Here is a 20,964-nt window from a genome sequence, read left to right on the forward strand (position 1 = left end):
TTTATATAAAAAGAGTCCAAGATGTTCACATTCCTTGATCCATATATTATATATCTAGGGATCTAACCTATGAATATATTTAGGGATATGTTGCAGTGATGAACACATTTATGTTGTCAAAACAATATAAACAACATAAATGTTCAAGATCGTAAAAAATATGTGTTCAGTCGTAGGAACCTAATTAATAATATTAACCTAATTAATTAATAATATTAATGGCTATTGTACACTACTGCAGAATTTTTGCCTGCTTTTAGCTCAGAGCAATGGTCACAATATAAGGTGAAGTAAAAAATAGTCAACGAAAAATTTTATATATGCAATGAGATAAAAGATCATGTCTACATATGATGACAATGATAATGAGAATGATAGATAAAGAGATAGGTATTGAGAGGAAATAGTAAAAATGGTAATTACCATTATGTGGGATAACAAATATCTCTCTTTTTACTCTTGTATTTTTATAAAATACTCCAGAATGGTATTTTTTCATCAGAAAAAAATATATTTTTGCTATTAACTTATAGAAGTTTTCCATAGCCAACTATAAAAAATAAAACTGCTCCGCTTTTAAGATACTTTAATAACTCCTTAAAAATATCTCAGACTCTATCTCTTTACACATGTGCACATTTTTTGCCTCCTTTGTCATCTAGCCCCTAACAGAGGCAAGCACATCCTTTATGTTTCCTAATCTCACCTTTGAGATGTGGATCAAATTTTTTTTGTATATAGAAAGCAGTACAAGCTTGAATCTCTCTGATTCTTGTCATTTTTCAATAATTCACCCATGATAGTTAAACGTGAATTTTCCATCAGAGCTATCTCTTAACATTTATTGATAGATGCCTTTGTAATAAAGTTCCTAAAATAACTTGTGGCACATGTACTTTGATCCCCCTCCCCATTACAGTGAGTGCCTTCACAGCTCTGGCACTCTTATTTAATTTATTAGATATTGCTTGAGCACTTCTTTGCAAACATCAAGTGCTTAATACATTACCTCCCCATTACTGTGAGTGCCTTCACAGCTCTGGCACTCTTATTTAATTTATTAGACATTGCTTGAGTAGTTCTTTGCAAACATCAGGTGCTTAATACATTATCTCCTAAAGTATTTATAATCAAAAACATAGGGAACAGTTTTATAAATTAGGTATAAAACTTTAATGTGTCTGAGTCCATAGAAAGGGATTTTCCTGAATCTTCCTTTTAATAAAGTAAAATGAAATGTTCATTTTAAATGAATTTTCAACTCCATGACAGACTATACTAAAATTATGTTTAAGTATATCATTAAATATTTTGCTTTACAAGTTTTAGATCTGAAGTTTGGTTAAAAATTAATAGAAATAGTAGAGAGTCCCCTTTATTACCTAAAACATTTGACCAACTATGCAATTTTAAATACAAACTTCAAAATCCATATCAGTGTCATGTTTCAAGCCAGTGTGCAAGGTCTGGATTCAAAGAAGCCTCCAGCTAGAAATGAAAATTTTCCATATCTCTCTCTGCTGATAACTCAGGATCAACTTTAATATCCATATCATACAATTTAATAACATTAACATTAATCATTGTAATACAAACCATTAGAAATTCCATACATTGGAAGTGACATATATTGCCACTTAACTGCTTTGTGTTTCTGTACATTCTTTTATGAATCCTCACAACAATTATAAAACGTAGATATTGTTAACCCCAGTTTGAAGTTGAGAATTCAAGCTCTGAGAATAAATAGCTTATTGAAAAACAGGATTATAACTTATTAAGAAATTTGAGAATTTTGTCACAGGATTCAGTAGTTTACAACTAATTCTATGCGAAAGTTTGTTGCATAGCCCAGCTTTGGGAGCCTGTTCATCATATTACTCAAAAAGCCCATTTCAGTGAGGCACTGTGATCCCATTCTGTATATCTGGACCCTCTCTCATGGACACATTATTTTTGTTTGATTTTTGCCAAACTTTTTAAACTAAAAGATCTCAGAATTACAAAAAACTACTCAAAGATCTCAGTGTGTTTAATTAGATGTGCTGCAGGAACCAGAGGGCTAGACTAGAGACCATGCAGCTCAAGAATATTCTAAATAATTTAGAGCTGAGAAAGTCTTTGTTCAACTATTTTAAGTAACTATGTACCTCATATGTTACTTGATGCTGCAGATAAAAAGTAAATAGACCTTATTCCTATTCTTAAGAAACTTATAAACAAGGTAATTCAGACATATGGTTAACAAGAGTGTGAGATATATTCTGATATGCATGAGCACAATATTTTGTCTGATAAGAAAAATTATCAACTGTACCTCAAGTGGTCATAGTACATGTACAGGTAAAGAAAACAGCCAAATATAAATGAAAAGAGAAAGGGATAAATAGGATGACATTAAAATTAGGAGCTTCTCTTCATCAAGATACCATTAATAGGGTCTAAATGTAAACAGTGGTACATGATATTTAATAATATAAACTATGGGACATGATATTTATACAACATCAAAAGATTTATATTCCAATATATAAAAACTCTTATGAATCAGTAAGAGTAAGATAGGCACCTCAATACATTTGGCAGCAATGAGGCATCATGCCCTCTTCCCTTTGATAGTTACAAAGAGAGCCTAGTAAAGTGTCAGGACTTTCACCATTGCCCAGCAGTAATGACAATAATGAGGTATCACCTACACAGTGTGAGTAGAGACCATATGGGGAGCAGGGAATCCAGCAGTAGCAAGCAGCACCCCCACCCCTCAGATGTCAGTGGAAGCCAAGATGAAAGGTGGCATCCTCCCTTCTCCTGCTGGAGTTGTGTCAGAGAAAGCTAGCCAAAATTTAAGGTTTAAATACAATCTGGAGTTTCATTGCATATTACTGTACATGGTTTAAATAAGATTTGGAGTTTCATTGCATTTTACCCAAAATGTCCAATATTCAAAGGAAATTCACTCATCATACCAAGAATGAGGAAGAACTGTAACAATACAAAAAGACAATGTTAGAGGTCAACACTGAAATGATAGAGATGTTAGAATTAACTACCAAAAAAGTGTAAAGCAGTCATGAATGTAAATGCTTCAGTGTGCAATTACAAACACTTTTGAAACATATGGAAAATAAAATGTTGTACTAAAAAAATATAAAGTCAGAAAAGAACTATAAGACACACATAAGAAACAAATGGGTATACTGGAGAGAAAAAGAATAAAGAAAATTAAAAATTCAGTGAATGGGCTTATTAGCATATTGAATGGAAGGAAAGAAAGCAAGTGGGCTGGAAGATAGGGCAATAGAAAGTACTCAGAGAGAAAATACACTGAAAATATAAACATACTTGAGGACCTGTGCAACTAAGCAAAAGCTATCATATTTGAAGCCTTAGAGTTGCAGAAGGAGAAAGAAGGTAGGGCTGAAAAAGCATTCAAATAACTTGTAACTGAATTTTTTCCAAATTTGGCAAATAATCCAATTCAATAAGCTGAGTAAATATTAACAGGATAAACCAAAGTAATCACACCAAGACACACTATAATTAAAATTTTTAAATATTAAGAGGAAAAAATAAAATAGACCAGAGAGTCACATTTTGCCTATATGAAAATAAAAATTAGAAAGACAATGGATTCTTACTAGAAATCATTGAGAACATAAGGAAGAAGCACAGTACTTTCAAGTGCTAAAATAAAGGAACTTTCAATCTAGAATCCTACACTCAGTGAAAATATTCTTCATAAATGAAAAGCTACACAAGACACTTTCATATGAAATAAAACTAAGAGAATTTATTGCCAGAAATGCTTTCCTAAATGAAGAACTAAGGAAATTCTCTAAACAAAAAGGAAATAATAATTGAAGAAATCTTGAAACATCACAAAGGAAGAAAGGATGCAGTCAGCAAAAATATGAGTAAATGTAATAGATTTTCATTCTCCTCTTCAGCTTTTGAAATTATATTTAATGGTTGAAGCAAAAAATTATAACACTGTTAGATATAGTTCGAAATATAGGTAAAAGCGTTAATTAAGAAAATTATATTGTAAATTGAGGAATAATTCTACACACATAACTTAAACAACTTGGATGAAATGAGCAACTTCCTTATAAAAGACAAACTACCATCATTCACTCAATATGAACTAGGTAATTTGAACCTCAAGGTAATTTTCACATCTTACACAAAAATTAACTCAAAATGGATCACGGACTTAAGTGTAAAATTTTAGAAAAAAAACATAGGAGAAAGTCTTCAAAATATAGGATTAGGCAAAGAGATATTAGACTCAACACCACAAAACACTAGTTATAAAAGAAAAAAATAATAAATTAGACTTAACGAAAATTGAAAACTTTTGTTCTGCAAAAGACCCTATCAAGAGGATAAAATAAATGACAAGCCAAAAGTGGAAGAAATCATCTGCAGATGGCATATCCTTTAAAGGACTAACATCTAGGACATATAAAGAACTCTCAAAACTCAAGAGTAAAACATATATATAATATATATATAAAAATAAGAAAATATGCAAAAGACAAGAAGAGACATTTGTTCTTGAAGATATACAGATGGAAAAGAAGCAGGCAAAAAGATATACAATATCATTAGCCATTAGGAAAATGGAAATTAAAACTGCGATCAGGATGACCACACATTTATCAAAGTAGCTAATTACAACACCAAATGCTGGGCAGGATTCAGAGAAACTAGATCACTCATTCATTGCTAATGGAAAGGTAAAATGTTACAGTCTGTAAAACAGTTTGGCAGTTTTTTAAAACCTAAATATAAAACTACCATACAACCCAGCAATTTCATTCCTGAGCATTTATCCCAGAGAAATGAAGACTTATGTTCACACAAAAACCTATATAAATATGTTTATAGCAGCTTTATTCATAATATTCTAAAGCTGGAAACAAGAGATGGGATAGTCTTACTATAGAAAATTACTCAGCAATAAAAAGAAGCAAACTATTGATACACACAATAACCCGGATGAAACTTGAAATACTTACGCTGAATGAAAAAAGCCAACATTATTTCCTATAAGATTCCTTTTATATAAATTATTAAAATGATAAAATTATAGAAATGTAGCACAGAAAAGTGATTGCCAGGTGAGGAAGTGGGAATGGAGGCAGGAAGTGGATGTGGCTGTAAAAGGGTAACTGGTACATAGTTATAGTAATGGCAGTGATGGAAATGTTCTTTATCTTTACTATGTCAATGTCAATATCCTGAATGTGATATCATACTATAGTTTTACAAGACCTTACCACTGTGGGAACTAGGTAAAAAAGACCTGGAATGTATTTATATTATTTCTTACAATTATCTCAAAATAAAATTCAATCTAAAAGACAAGTTTTAAGATTTAAAAATGACCTTGTGTACCTTGCTCCAATATTACATGGATTTCCCATGAAAGTGCATGAACTTTTCTAAAGAACATTTGTCTATTTTGTAATTAGTAAAGAGTAGGATGTATGGAATTCTTTGGGAATATTTTGTTTTTGCGTCTAAATTAAATTTAGGACACTGCTTCAAATTCAGCCTGAAATGTAGTTTGGCATGGAAGTAAGATCGTCAGATGTGCAGGGCACAAGATTGTCAAATGTGTGGGCCTCGTTCTCCTGGCTTCTCTCTGAGTCAAAGTCAGTTAGAGAAACTGAGGATGAGAACCCTAGAGAAAGCTCACGACATTTCTGTTAAACAAAGAAGGCCTGAATGGAATTAAAGTTTGTTGATGAATTAAAGCCACTAAAAAAAAATGAACGTCTTCAGACCCCTAAATGCACAGGTTGAGAGTCAGGCAGTTCATAGAAGAACCAAAGTGTTCGTGAATATGTAATGCAATTAAAGTTATAAAGAAAAGAATGCTCCCGGGATTTACTCTTGCTCTTCATAATGAAATGCTTTCTGTCCAGTTAGTTTCTTTCTCTCCTCTGCCTTCCTCAGAGGGTCATGCTCTGTCAAATCACTTTGAGAATTTTGATTATGTAATATGAGAATGAAGGGGAGCGAGGAGAAGAACAAGAAGATTTTGAGCTGTGCCTGAGGCACCCAAGGAGCCGGAACAAGAGTGGCTGTTGGAGAAATGGATAGAAATGTCCAAAAAGGTTGTAGGAAATACTATTATTTATGTATCACCTTTATAATGCCTGTTCAATGCAAGTGCTTAAATTTGAGTTATTTAAAATTTGGTTTTTGGTTGCGAAATCATCTTTCTTTGATTGCAGCCCTAGTTTGAAACTCTCACTTGGGTGGCAGGGAACAAGATGACAGTTGTGGGATCTGTGTTATAAAATGGCTTTTGTTGTTTACTCACAAGAAGTATCGAGGGTAATTGACCATCAACCAGATTCTTTTGTACCTGTCCAGGAATCATTTGGGGACCCACAAGAAAGAGAGATGCATACTCCAAAATAAAAAACCTCAAGAAGCAAAAAGATTCAAGGAAACATCTTGAAAAGAAGGGGACTATTAGTAAAAGCATCAAATATGCAATCAAAAGGATATTCAAATGTTCATTTTGTAAACAAAGTAATTCACAGGACATAGGTGAAATGCATATCTGAAAGAGATTCACGGATGCATTGGAAAACAGAGAAGTATGACATTGAAAAGGCCATGAAGTTTGCAAATGTAAATAATAAAATAGGGGTATTTTTGTTAGGGCAATTATTCTGTTTGTTGTTGTTGTTTGTTTTTTAGTAGGTGACAGAATTCCACGGGTTATGCAGGATTTGATATGCTTTACCTGGATCACTGTTTACAGGGGTTTCACGTGTGCTCTTTTCTCTCCAGTCTGAGAGAGATTATCAAAACTGTTTGGAAGACTTTGATATGAACCAAATATCCCCTATGTTGTAGTATAAAGGCTTCCATGCTGTATGCGAATATTCCACTTGTATCTTCATTGAAAACCTCAAAATCCAAAGTAATTGGCTTCGCCCATGGCACCCAGCCTAATGTTACACCTTTCTGAAATGTTTACACAGAGGAGGACATTCCAAATTATCTCATATTGTTTCAGATAAGCCAATACTTCTGAAAGTTGAAAAACTAAAAACTAAGCATAGAAAAAACAGAACTTATGGTCTGGTCTCCTAAGGGAACATGTAAATGTATTTGTGCCTATGTGAGTATGCAGGGGAACACATTTGATTCTTTCTTTCTGTGTCAGTTAACACGCAAACAAACAAAAATCTGACTGAGCACTTTCAAAAGCTCCTGGGATTATAGTACATTTATAATGTAATGTTTGGTGAGAATAATAATGTCCACAGTTTTCTTTCTTTTACACAATCAGGGGTATATACTAAATTTAAAATAACAGCTGGACATTAGGGTTTTTTAAATGAGTATGGAAAAACAGATGTGTCTAAGTATAAAGAACACAGAAATTAATTAATATAATTTAATAGAAATAATAAGTTTAATAATTTAGATATTAGCATATAGTTTGTCAAGATTTCAAAGTATTTAATTGTTAGAATCGGCATATTTTATAGCTGCTGATGAAGGTTTTTCTATTTTAGCATGACTATCCTTTTGTATAACTACTGTAAAATTATTATGTGATTAAAATATAGGCCACTAATCAAAGCAATGATGAGTCTATTGTCATATAAATAGAAATGTAATTCAAAATTACAGAATTCTAAGAATTGAAGATAGCTTTCAAGTTTAGCTTCTATGCTAAAAACACATGCATGAGCTCAGTTTACCTTTCCAGGGAGGGTTATTTGAGAACTTAAACTTTCTTGGACTTTCTGTTACCTCGACAAGGTTTTCTACAGACCAGTCTTGGAGAATGTTGTAATATCTTAGTTTACTTTAAAATAGTTTGTAAGTTCAATGTGATATGTGTAATGAGTGTATGTTACTCAGATGAAAATATCACTCACATGCTGAGTAGGAGGGTACTTGACATTTTAACAGTGCTTCTGCTGTCTTCATCTCAACCACAGGAGTCTTTACTAATCAGAATGCTCAATAGCAAAAACGCTTTCTTATTAGGAAAATTAATGACCTATATGCTTGCATGATAAATGATGATATTACTGCCACTGGTAAAATTAAAAATATTTAAATTACAAGAATTGACTAAAATCAATTTAAAGACAATCTACTCATGCATGGGACAAATTTAAGAGTCAAATGAGCCATGCACCTTTTTAACTTTAGGGATGATATCATAGGATGAATCCTATAGTTTTAGGGACTGTGTTATGCCTGTTTGTCTGAAGCCGGCTATTATACTGACAGTATACTATGTCTGAAATCTTACTGTTTTGCTTGTATATACCTTTTATGCAAGGTCATGTTTTAAAAACTTAAGAGAATGGAGAGCTAGTTCTTCCTTAAACTTACATAACAGGCTAAGGAATCATTTTGTGTGTTTTCCTTGCTAATACATTTTAATTTATCATTTAAATATATTAATATTTGGACTAAAATTTGCTTTCACACAATCTGGTAGTGAGATTATATGGGAGTGGATAACTCTCACTCACCTCAAACCCTCTGCAATGCCTACTGTTATCTTCGCAGAAGAATACAACATTTATGCATAAATATATTGGCTTAGATCAGATCAAAATAGAGGACACGTCTCCAGAAAAGCTAATGGACATTAAGTATATATCCCAAGTGGAATAATTTTGGGTTTTATATTCATAGAATCACGCATTGTTTCAACTGGAGACACAACTGGAGACATTTCTGCTGAATTCTGAAAATATATTCTATGATTATTCTCATAATAGAAAGCATTTTATTAGGGATGAGTTCCCATTGCTCAGAACTCAAGAAATTTAGGTCTTATTATTCAAACAGCAGTGAAATGTGAATCTGAGATCCCATACACTTCTAATGTATACCTATTAGCTGGGTCAGAATTCAGGAGACATGACCTCTCAAAGACGAATGAGTTTGCAAAGAAAGCAAATTTGCTTCAGAGGCAAGATACTAAAGAGCTGTGCCAGTGTGTCTTACTTTTTTGTGTCTCATGGAATTCAACTTAAGAAAATTTGTTGAAAGCTGCTGGGTAGTAGGCTGAGGGTTAAAAACAAATAAGACATTTTCTGCCCACCAAGCTAAAAGGCTTTAAGTAAAAAGATAATTATAGTTATTAAACCATAATAGAGGAATATTTTGTTTCTTTCCATAAAAGATGTCCAAGCATATTTGAGCCATGGGAAAATGCCCAATTTTTTTCAGCCTGTACTTCATAGATATTCAAAACAGGAAAATTTAAAACTAAGGGAAATAAGGGAGACAGGAGTGTTATTAATAACTATCTAGTTGAACAAAGTACATTCTTCAAAAGAAACAAATTCCTTAATTGGTCACCTTCCCACAAGAGGTACAGAATTTCTTCTAGCAGTAACCATTTCTGAACTATTTGCTTTTTTACGGGAACTATAAAGTATACTTGAAAACTGTAATTTCTGAACAGATGGGATATTTCAGTCAAATACAAGATGGCAGATGATATAGTCACTATCTACTAATTGGTAAGCCCTCTTAATGATTGAAGAACTTGAATTAGATTACACAAAAGAAGACTCTTCATAGAAACAAGATTGGAAGGTAAAAGGGAGGCGTTTTAGTTTGTTAAAGCTGCTGGAATGCAATGTACCAGAAATGGAACGTCTTTGTTAAGTTGCAAGTTTACAGTTCTTAGGCCATGAAAATGTCCAAACTAAGGCACCCAGGGAAAGCTACCTTGATTCAAGAAAGGCCAACGGGTCCAGAACACTTCTGTCAGCCAGAAAAGCACATGGCAATATCTGCTAGATTTTTCTTCTCATTTCATAAGGCTTCCCTGAAGATGTTTTCCTTCTGCATGTACAAAGATCTTTGGCTGTGTGTGCTCTGTTGGCACTAAAATTTTTTCCAAGATGGTTCCCTCTTAAAGGGCTCTAGGAAACAAACTCACCTTGAGCAGGTGGAGACAAATCTCCATGGAAACCATCTAATCAAAAGTTACCACCTACAATTGGGTGGGTCACATCTCCCTGAAAACAATTAAAAAATCCCACCCAACAATATTGAATGAAGATTAAAGAGCAGGGCTTTTCTGGAGTATAAGACAGTTTCAAACTGTCACAGGAGGTAAAAAAAAAGCATCCCTTAGAGAATCAACATCTAATCATCTATTATTTTTTTCTTGACTCACTTATATAAAATAACATTCAGTTCAAAGTCCTGTTTTGTTTTGTTTTCAGAAAATTGAAGGACTAATGTCCTTGGCACTTAAGACTAACTAACACGGGGATGTGAACACCAGAACTCTTTCTGTCTCTTTTCTCGGTTTCTTTTTTTCACCAGCATTATTCATTATTTCTTTCCTCAACCAGCATTATATTCCTGCATACTACATACTGGTTTCTTTCCTCATATATTTGTTATTTTTAACTCACTTTTCTTTGTATTTATTTTGTTCTTTAAAAAAATACTTGAATTCTTAACTCATTTATTTTCAACTCATCTACTTCCTAATATATATATTAAAAGAACCATTTGTCCTATATCCCACAAGATTTGGTATAAAATGCTGTTACTGTCATTAACTTCTGGATATTTTAAGATCCATAAACTACGAATTTTTAAAAAGTGTTTGTTGGCTTCTAAATATATAGCATCTTTCTTTATTTTTGTTGTTGATTTATAATTGTATCTTGCTTGAGGAATATGGTCTGTTTAATCTGGTTTATGTGTTATGTTATTGAGATTACTTTTGTCATTTAGTGCTTGGTATTTTATTTTACTAAATAGTCCATGTGTATGTGGCTACATAGGTGTTTCCCAGCTTACATAAACACAAGTTCTTTGGCTTTTGGTCTCTCTGCAAAATTCATGATTGGTCTAAAGAATTGTTTCTTTCTGTACTTCATCATGGTTATATGTGCATCTGTTTCATGTCAGATTCCATATACCATGGCGATTTTGGAGGAAGTTCAAAAAATGAGGCATGCTATTTATCTTATTGCTAGTGAATAAATATATTATTTTATAGATCTGACAAATTCCATTTATCTTTATGAAAAATTACATTGACTATTTAACATGATCATGCTAAGCAAAACCCAAATCCCTGTATATTTAGATGTTATTTATTATACTGTTAAAGATTCTCACGATTCAAAGATAACAATCTACTTGAGAGGTAATCTTAGAAATCATATCTGATAATTCACTTTTTCACCTTTAAACCTAGTTTTATTTCTGACAAACTCAGTAATGGTAGCTCAAGAAAAAAATTTCCTATATAAAATAAGTTGCTAGTTTCTACAGGACAAGGCAAAATTTCAGTCCCAATAAGTTGTTTAAGACGACTCCATTTATCCCAATTTTCCAGAAACATATTTAAGTCTTTGCCAAAAGCATTTGTTTTATTCTCGATTGTGTATTTTATTCATTTATATTATCAAAAATAGTACAGGATATGATACTGATACACAAAAAAACAGGGCACTTAACAGATCCTCACTTAACAGACCCACTTTGGAAGATATTTACATTTTCCTATTTCCTTTTTTAGTTCTTCTGGTGATTATGAAAATCAGTCTAAATAGGATACTTGTTTCTTTCTATTTCATTAGTTCTCACTACATGATGGTATTTAACAACCGACTACGAAAGTTGAGGAATTTAATTAACACTTCTCCCTCCCTCTTGGTTTTTGTTTGTGGCATTATTTTTAGTTGTTCTATTGTTTATGTAACTTTAAATAATGTAGTTAAAATGGTACATATCATTTCAACAACTTTAGATATTAAAGAAAGAGGTTTTTAAACTACATGACTAATTACTGAAACCTAATCCCCTTATGTTTTAGTTACTCAGTAGCTCTGTAGAAATATGCAGAGTGAAGGCAATAACAGAGAAAACTTCAAGTATCCTGTACTGGTAGCATTTAACACACTAACAGAAGAGCTCACATAAAATTCTGAAATTTCTGGCTAAGGGAGTAAGTTCTTAAAAGAAGCTGGAAGATTGGACAATTGATGCTGAAGGAGTCCAGAATATTTAATAATATTGATTATAAAGATTAGGGTCGTGTATGTCACCAGAAGGAAAGCTAAAGATAAAAACTGGGACTGCATAACTTAGAGAAACCCAGAATGGATGATAATAGTGATTAATTGTGAAAATATAAGAACGCTTTTATGAATTGGACCAAATAATATGTCACTATTACAAGATGTTAATAATGAGGTTGTATATGGGAAAAATACAATTAATGAAAATTAAGCTTTATAAGAGTTAACCTTAACATTACAATATTCTTTCATTAATTGTAACAAAGGCACTACACCTAAGCTAAATATCAGTATTGGGGGTTATAAAGGGAGGGGGAGGGGATTTTTTTTGGGAACATATGCGAATGTTGTCATATTGATTGTGGTAGTGAAGGCATAGCTATGTGATTATACCAGGTACCATTGGTTGGACACTGAGGATGGATTGTATAGTGTGTGAATAAAACTGTTAAAAAGAATAAAAAGAGGAAGCTGGAGTCTGTTAGGATCCCTTCGTATGGCCCCTTGACCATGGGAAGCAGAACAGAAATGCAGAAAATCTTCAGCTATGAAGCACCTTCACATGTCTGAGAAAAGCCATATTGTTGAAAATGTTTCCACAGATTTCATTACTGGAAACAGAACGAATGCAGCTTACCTGCAGGCTGACTTTGGCTGATACAGTCAGACTCCCTTAAGAAATGACTCAGAAGAGCTGGTTGACCCTGAACTCCCATGATCAAACATATGTACTTTAAAGAGCCTCAAGGTGTTTTTCAGTTTAGGAAGCAATACAAGTATTACATAGGAAATAATTGGACTGTTGGGAGTATGTGTGTGAGAGAGGGGAGTGGTGTTTGCTGGGAGCGTTGTGTTGTGTGAGAGGGACAAGAGCCATATGGATTATATTAATTTGATATCCTAATGGCTCTTAATCCACATTTAAAGAAGCAGATAGAATATTAGTGTTATCTCAATAAGTTACTACTCGCATTAGCTCTTTATTTTTAGAAAATACTGTTCTCATTTAGATCATTAACAATAATTAACTCATCCGAGTCCTAAGATGCATGTGATTTCCAAATTATTGGTCAGTATTGTCACTTGTTATTAATATTTAAATACTAATATATATTGTACATTATGGATTAATGCCATTGCTCTTTTTCTTTCTTCCTTTTTTTTGGGGGGGGGGTGCGGCATGCAACCCTGTACATTTCTGCTGATAATTGCAAATACTGATCTTGTATAAGAATACAGGCCATATTTGAAATTTCCATCATTTTAAAATAAATAAGCTATAAGAACACTGCAGGAATTCCTTAGAATGTGAAGTTATCAGGTAATGAGACAGACTTTATTTCCCTTAACAATTACCACTTTAATTTGGGATATACGCTGTGACTACTTAAAGCAGTATTGCCCAATCTGTGTTTGAAGGATATCAAGTCAAGGATTTTAGTACATTTCTGGAAAATGTGCAAATAATATCCTTTTATTAGAGGCAAAATGCAAATTAGCTAAGTTTCTGAAAATACCTGTAGTACAATGAATTAGCTTTCCAAAACTTTATTTAATGCAATATATCCCAAGCTTATCTGTGCTGGCTATACCTTTTTCTTTTCTTTCAGGATAGCTATCACAGTCCTTTTCCCAGGGATCCGCAAACTATGTCTCTTATCTCTCAGGCCAAATCCCACTGACCACCAGTTTTGTAAATAAAGTTTTACTGCAACACAATCATGCCCACTATTTATGTATAATTTATGGCTGCTTTTGTACTAGCATCAGAGTTCAGTAACTGCAACAGAGAACTGAAAGTCAACAAACTCTAAATGTATTTGGCCCTTTACAGAAAAAGAAAATTGTCAGTCCTAGTAGCTGAACAGGATACCAGCTGGGCATCAAAATGGAAACTGCATAAAAACTATTGTATTTGTATTATTACATAGAAAACACACAGAAATGGATTAATTTTAAATCTAATTTTTTTGCAGATCATCATAAATTAAAAATACATACTGCATAATAGGCAATTAATTTTAAGTTATCTGAAACTTGCAAAGCTGTGACTTTGATTTCTGTTGAATTAGAGTACAACTTTTTAAAGTTTAATTTTAACGTAATTTCCGTGAAACTTTTAAAGAACGGCTTAGGAAGAAAATAATATATATCTTCTTATAATTCTTGTTTAAAGTAAAAGAGAAAACTGTACTTCATAAACTGTTTGATGGAATTGTATTTCTTTTGATAAAATGCCCTAAGAAGATTCAAAAATTTTCTTTTTTCCTTGCTTTCCGTTTAGAAACAATTCTCAATACAATATCCCATGTATGTAATTCCTATGTCTTTTCGTGCTGGCTTTGAGTACAGCTTGCTCCCTCATCAGAGTCAACATTTTCTATTCTAAAGTGCTAGATGTAAAATTTTGAAACCTAAATTTAACTACTCAGGCCCAGATGTTATCTAGCTATCCAAACTTGTAACAGTCTCAGTGTCCATGCTCCATAAGGTATTAGTAATAAAATGAACTAAACTCTGTGATTTTTTTCCAGGAAGAACTGAACCCCATCATTGTTACTCCACCAATCCAAGCCATTGATCAGGACCGAAATATTCAGCCACCATCAGATCAGCCAGGAATCCTGTATTCCATCCTTGTTGGTTTGTATCTGCTAACTTTTTACCATATGTATTATCACCTTTGAAATATGCAGAAGAAAAGAAATCTCTCAAATCAATGGAAATACTTTGTATAACAAAGATTTTCTTCTGGGACATGATTGTTACTTTTATGTTTAATTAAAAAATAATAACAATTTGAGGTTTTTTCTCCTTCAAAATTTTTATAGTGAAATGTGGGTTTCACTATATAGAAGGATAAATGGGAAAACTTTTGTGGAAGCTAAGCAACGCAAAAAAAAAAAAACCCACTTATCTGCATATCGGTACTTTCCCTCTATCACTTTATAAATAATTCTAAAATAAGCATATTTAAAAATTAAATGAAAAAGTTAGACTCTTCATTCTACTGGCATTTTATCATTGATTGGATACAATTACATAATTCTGATGATGTATGACTGAATTAAGTATGGCTAATTTGGAGCCATATGGGAAAAGGATAAAGATTATGCTCAGCCCAAGGGCACACAATATATTATACTCTTGGTTAATTTTTTCCTCACAGAATTCCACAGAAGCTGCTACTAATTTGTACCAAAATAAAAAATGATTAGAATCTTGATTATGCTGTTCTTCTCAAATTGCTGTTGCTAAAACATTGATGTTGCTGATTTGCATGGTTTATAGCCTCCAAAGAGACAGATGTGTGTAAGAGGGGCCATATATCACGTCATGAAGAAAGGGTTGCTTTGAAGTGTGCTTGAAAAATAACTGCTCAATGGAATTCAACATAAGCCCTCAGTTCCTTCCTGCCCCCATGTATCTAGCTGTGTGCATTATACATACACACACGTCACGACCCATCAGTCAACAAATATTAGGCTGTCTCCAAACATGAAACTGTGTCTTACTTAGAAGTGCTGTCTCTAAAGAAAAATTAAGTAATTCTCTTTTAGGACTCTGTTCCCTACAACTACACACTTATTATAAGCCAGTTGGTGAGATTATACCAGATTTTTTCCCTTCCTCTGATGTGTATACACACACATATATACACACACACACACATATATTTTAAAGGTAATTGTGCATGTTTATTATATATATATAATAATAATATGTATGTTTGTATATATATATATATATATATATATATATATATACACATGTGTGTATATATATATACAGACACATATTATTTGTCTACATAGTTAGGCAATTCAAATTTTATTGACCTCCCAGTTTTTTAAAAAAGGTAAATTTAAGGTCAGAATCTGTAGTATATTTAACTCTTCAGGATATAACTCTGAAGAGGTACAAACTGGTCCATACCCCAGAAGATTCATTTACTAGAGTACAGAATCATCTTCATGAATACATATGAAACTCTTCTAAAGATAAGAGGGGACTGTCCAGGTTTTCTGAGACACTTTCAAGGTGTTTCAAGGAACAAAATAAACATCGTTGTGAATACACACATCTAGATTCCTTTTGCCTCTGATACAACCCATCAAAGATTTGGCTTCACATGTGTGTTAAAAAACTAAATGTACTGAATGAGATTCTCCTTCTTAGTTGAAAAACCACAGGACCTATAAACATCATGTGGATAATTACTCCAAAATATAGAGAGTACAAATACAAGCACTTAATTTTAAAAGGCAAATACAAAAGATAGGTATAAACACAAAAGTGTTTAAATGCTTCAATTTTGGATAATTCGTTTAAGAATCTGTACAAGTTGTTCCCAGAAGCTAATGTATCACTAGTCTAATAAGGAAAGTGAATTCTAAAAATGTACATGGTTTTCAGCAATTCGAATTCACTGTTTCTATAAAAACCCAGAGAGACCAATAATTCCAGTACCTTCCAAAGGTAAACTAAAGGTCCTTTGCTGTAGTTACAGTTATCAATGGTTGTCCAGGTCTGTTTAATATATACATAAGGAAAATACACCCATTCTATAATTTCTTATAAAATAACAAATGAGGAGTAGATTAGGAGATGTAGAAGGGGAAAGATAATTCAAAACTCCTTCTCTTGAGTAACTTTCACTTCAGAATCAACAAAAAGCAACTACTTCTCCTTCATACTCCTTTAAGATTAGCACTACATATGAAATTTTGTTCTTACATCCATTAATGTTAATGCCTTTTTGTTAATAGATTCCTTGTTTCTATCAGATTCATGGGCCGGGTTAGTATTTTTAGTTTCAGAATTTCTATTTTTTTTTTTTTTTTTTTTTTTTTTTTTTTTTTTTTTAAAGGAAAGACAGAGAGAAGGAAGGAAGGATAGAAGGAAGGAAGGAAGGAAGAAAGGGAAACATTTTTTTAAACATTTTCTTGTTTTATTGTATTCTGTTTCTCCGTTTTTGTTACATGGGCTGGGGCCGGGAATCGAACCGAGGTCCTCCGGCATAGCAGGCAAGCACTTTGCCCGCTGAGCCACCGCGGCCCGCCCAGAATTTCTATTTTTAGCAAATGCTATACTGGCAACCTTCTCAGGCTTAGACGTCTTGTTGTGTTGCTCATAATCTGCCTTGCTCTTTTGACCTCCAAGAAGTCCAATGGCTTCTACATGTTTTTGTTGTTGTTCAAAACTTTACTTGGAAGCAGTGCAACAGTGGTTCAGTGGCAAGAATTCTCACCTGCAGAGCTGGAGACTGAGGTTGGATTCCCAGAGCCTGCCCATGCCGAAAAAGAAAAAAAAAACTTTATCTGGCCATGCATTTCTACTGACTCTTGTTGATACTTCATCATCATAATTTTCAACCACTTCCCTTGCTTCCTCCCTGTTTAATGGTTCGGGCTTATCTAATTCACACCTCTGGTCAACTACAAAATTTCCTTTATGTGGTTCTAAACTATGAAGTTCAGTGACTCGAGCAGAAACAGTGGAATGCCCACTACTATTGGTAATGCCACTATGCATCACAATTGAAAATAATCCATACTTGTCATTGGTTGGCTTTGTGATCCATTCTTCTAGCGACAATTTAAGGGGTGTCAATAAGTGAGTGTTGATCTTGGAAAGTCCACAACCAAAGCAATCAAACTCCAAGCATTAGCAGCAAAACACTTCAAATGAATGGTTATAACTCCAGGCATTTTGTCAAACAATAGAGTTTGCTTCACTATAATGATGGCAACTTTCACAGAAATATTCAACCTCTCCTACAATCCTTTCTGCTGAAGCAAATTGTGAAATTGCCCATCTCAGTATCTTCACTTCTGATTTTTGTTCTGGAGAAGTTTCCAAAGCCTCTACCTTATAAAGCTCTTCTTGTACTGAAACACTGATGTCTTGAAAATCTTGTCTTTCTGTTAAATTTTCACATTCCAAGCAACCAGTTCTTAATATCAGCTGATTTTGAAATAATTTCTCCATTAACTCAAAACCTATTTGCTCCACAACTGAGTGTGTTAAGCAGTTGCCTTGGCTGAGTAGCAAATTCATCAGGATATTTCTTTGGATTTAAGAGAAAACCAGCCTGATGCTATTCTATTCAAATGATTAAGGTCTGTAAATTACATATTAACTCATAACTTGCCAAAGAATCTCTTTGCAATTTTCCTTTGTCTACTTTTTGATTGGCTTCATCCTTTAGAGCTTCTTTCTTCCTTGAAATAATATTAAATAAGTGCTTCACTCCAGATTTAAAACCAGGACAAAAATTTAATACCTGAAGTATACTATTAAGATACGTATTGTTGAGATTATTCAAGCCCACATATAGTAGCAAGTCCTCTCTCTTCCCACAGTTTATGGGGGAGAACTATGCTGCAGGAACAATTTGATTGATTTCAGCTCCTCTAAATTCAGAAGGTTTTTCTTCATTTTCTTGAGAATCTGTGAAATCTAAAACTCCCTTAATTTCCTTTTTCAGAAAAACTTCAAAGAAAGTGTGTTTTTTTCCATGGACTACTTCTCTCACTAGGTATGACACCAAGCATCTTCTCTTCAAGTCTCAAGGAGTTGACAGGAATTAATTTATAGGAGAAAGGTAAAATTACCAATCATACATGGTCATGACCCAAAGCAAAGTCTGCTTCTTCACTGCTGATGAATCCAACTGAGATAGGCGTGTGTGCAACAGGGGAGTCCCTGCGGTTATATCCACAACTTAAGGAAAGGCTGGTGGGCTAGCCTTGCCACCGGAGAGTGACCATCCACTCTCAAGGGCAGGCACCAGAAGTGGTCCCACTTGTGAAATTCCTGCACCAATAAGGTCATTCCCACTCTACCACCGAGGGGAACTTGGGACCTTCTCCTCAGTCTCAGGACCCCTGTGTTTACTGTATATGTATTTTTTGTTAACATTTTTAATTGTGAAATACAGCATATATACATAAAAGTGATGAATTTCAAAGTACAATCTAACTATCTTTAGAGAAAATTGTAAAGTGTAAATGGCTTACAATTCCACAATAACAGGTATTTTCTTCTGGTTGCTCTAATACACTAGAAACCAAAGAAATATCTATATCATTATTCTGTAGTCATAATCGTTTGCTAAATCCTAAATTCTCTGTTACAACTCCTCCCTCTCACTTGATCATTCTCTCAATCTTCAGGGATGTCTGGGCAGTGATTATTCTAACTTCTTCATGTTGAAAAGAGGTGTTGGCATTATGGGGTGGGATAATGCGGCTGTTTGGGGTTCTGGGAGGGATTGGTTCTTCTATGTTTTGGAGCTTATCTGACATAGGAGCAAACTGAAGGTTTTAAGCTTCTGAAAAATAAACTTAAGTAAAATTTGTATAGCCTTAGATAGAACCCTGGGCCTTCTTTAGGGTTTTCAGGAATACTCTTGGTTAGGACTTGGTATACGGTTGCACATTTGTAATATCTGGCTGAAGCTTGCATAAGAATAACTTCCAGAATGACCTCTTGACTCTATTTGAATCTCTTAGCCACTGAGACTGTATTTTGTCATGTTTCCACTCCCCCTTTTAGTCAAGCAGGTATTCTTAGTCCCACGATGCCACCGCCAGGCTCATCCCTGGGAATCATATCCTGCATTACCAGGGAGACTTACATCCATGAAAAGGGGGCGGGTGGTGAGTTTATTTGCAGAATTTGCATCAGAGCAACAAAAGAGGTTTTCTGGGGATGATGCTTAGATATGTTTATGAGTAGGTTTAGCTTACCATTACAGATATAAAGTTCATAAGGGCCAGCCTCAAGACCGAGGGCTTAGTAAATTGGGAGTCTCCAGTGCTTGAGAGAATATCAGGAATTTCCCAGGTAGAGAAATTTAATAGTTTCATATTTTTTCTCCAATCCCTCAAGGGACTTTGCAATTACTTTTTTTTATTATATTCCCCAAATACTCTAGAATCTGTCAGGCTATTATATTAAGCTATACAGAATCATCAGATCTCATTCTCTATTCTAGGTTCCATGTATTTAGATTGTTTAACTGAACTAGCCAGACAGGTTAAGTTATACCATGTAATACAAAACATTTAAATTTTTGACAAAATAAACATTTCCTTGTTTGGTCTCACACAGAAATTGAAGTATTAAAATACAGACAATATCATCCTTTACCCTCTATTCTAATTTACCTTAATCCCAACCAGATCAGCTTCATTCACATCTCTGATGGAAATCTGATCTCTTTTTCATCTTCTTTAACAGTTGTTCTGTGGAACAGTGCTGAGTTTCAGAACTGTAGAACTCTAACTCTGAGTATTAGGTGTTACAAAGGTACATCTACAGAGCCCGCAAACTATCAAGTTATACACAAGAAGCGCAGCATCTCAGAATTTAGAAATAACACTTAAAACTCAGGAATAAGTGTGACTACTGTAAAAGCTTACAGTCTAGGCCCTGGTTTTATCATGAGCATTTTCTAAATGAGACCATGTGATGTTTGTCCTTTTGTTTCTCTGCATAATATTTCTTTGTCGTTTTACTCAACATAATGTCTTTAAGGTTCATTCACCTCATTGCATGCCTCATGACTTCATTCCTTTCTGAAGCCACACAATGTTCCATCATATATATATATATACATTACAGCTTACCCTTCCACTTCTCCATCGGTAGACCCTTTGGACACCTCTATCCATTGGGAATTGTGAGTAATGCCACCATACACATCTTGTGCACATACCTATCTGTATCCCTTCTTTTAATTCCTTTGAGTATATTCCTAGTAGCGGGATTGGCTAATCCTATGGTGAACCTATAATTAGCCTCCTGGAGATTCACTACATTACCCTATAGAGGAGCTGCACCATTCTACCTCCCTGCCTCAACATTGAATAGGTATATTTCTCTCTCCACATCATCT

At 33.8% G+C, this 20,964-nt stretch overlaps 1 protein-coding gene and 2 pseudogenes across 1 annotated transcript in view; 1 reads left to right on the forward strand and 2 right to left on the reverse strand.

Annotated features, from left to right (window-relative positions):
• The window catches only part of PCDH15 (protocadherin related 15), a 1,748,268-nt gene that overhangs the window by 1,305,494 nt on the left and 421,810 nt on the right, over positions 1–20,964 (forward strand). Inside the window, exon 11 of the mRNA XM_077125289.1 lies at positions 14,594–14,702. Within this exon, the coding sequence (XP_076981404.1) occupies positions 14,594–14,702 (109 nt within the window). The remainder of the gene's footprint in view (positions 1–14,593; positions 14,703–20,964) is intronic.
• LOC143654531 (ubiquitin carboxyl-terminal hydrolase 1 pseudogene) lies at positions 16,625–18,083 on the reverse strand (annotated as a pseudogene).
• Positions 18,085–20,711, reverse strand: LOC143654532 (ubiquitin carboxyl-terminal hydrolase 1 pseudogene; annotated as a pseudogene).

The sequence above is a fragment of the Tamandua tetradactyla genome, chromosome 13 (genome assembly GCF_023851605.1).
Source record: "Tamandua tetradactyla isolate mTamTet1 chromosome 13, mTamTet1.pri, whole genome shotgun sequence".
Taxonomy (NCBI): domain Eukaryota; kingdom Metazoa; phylum Chordata; class Mammalia; order Pilosa; family Myrmecophagidae; genus Tamandua; species Tamandua tetradactyla.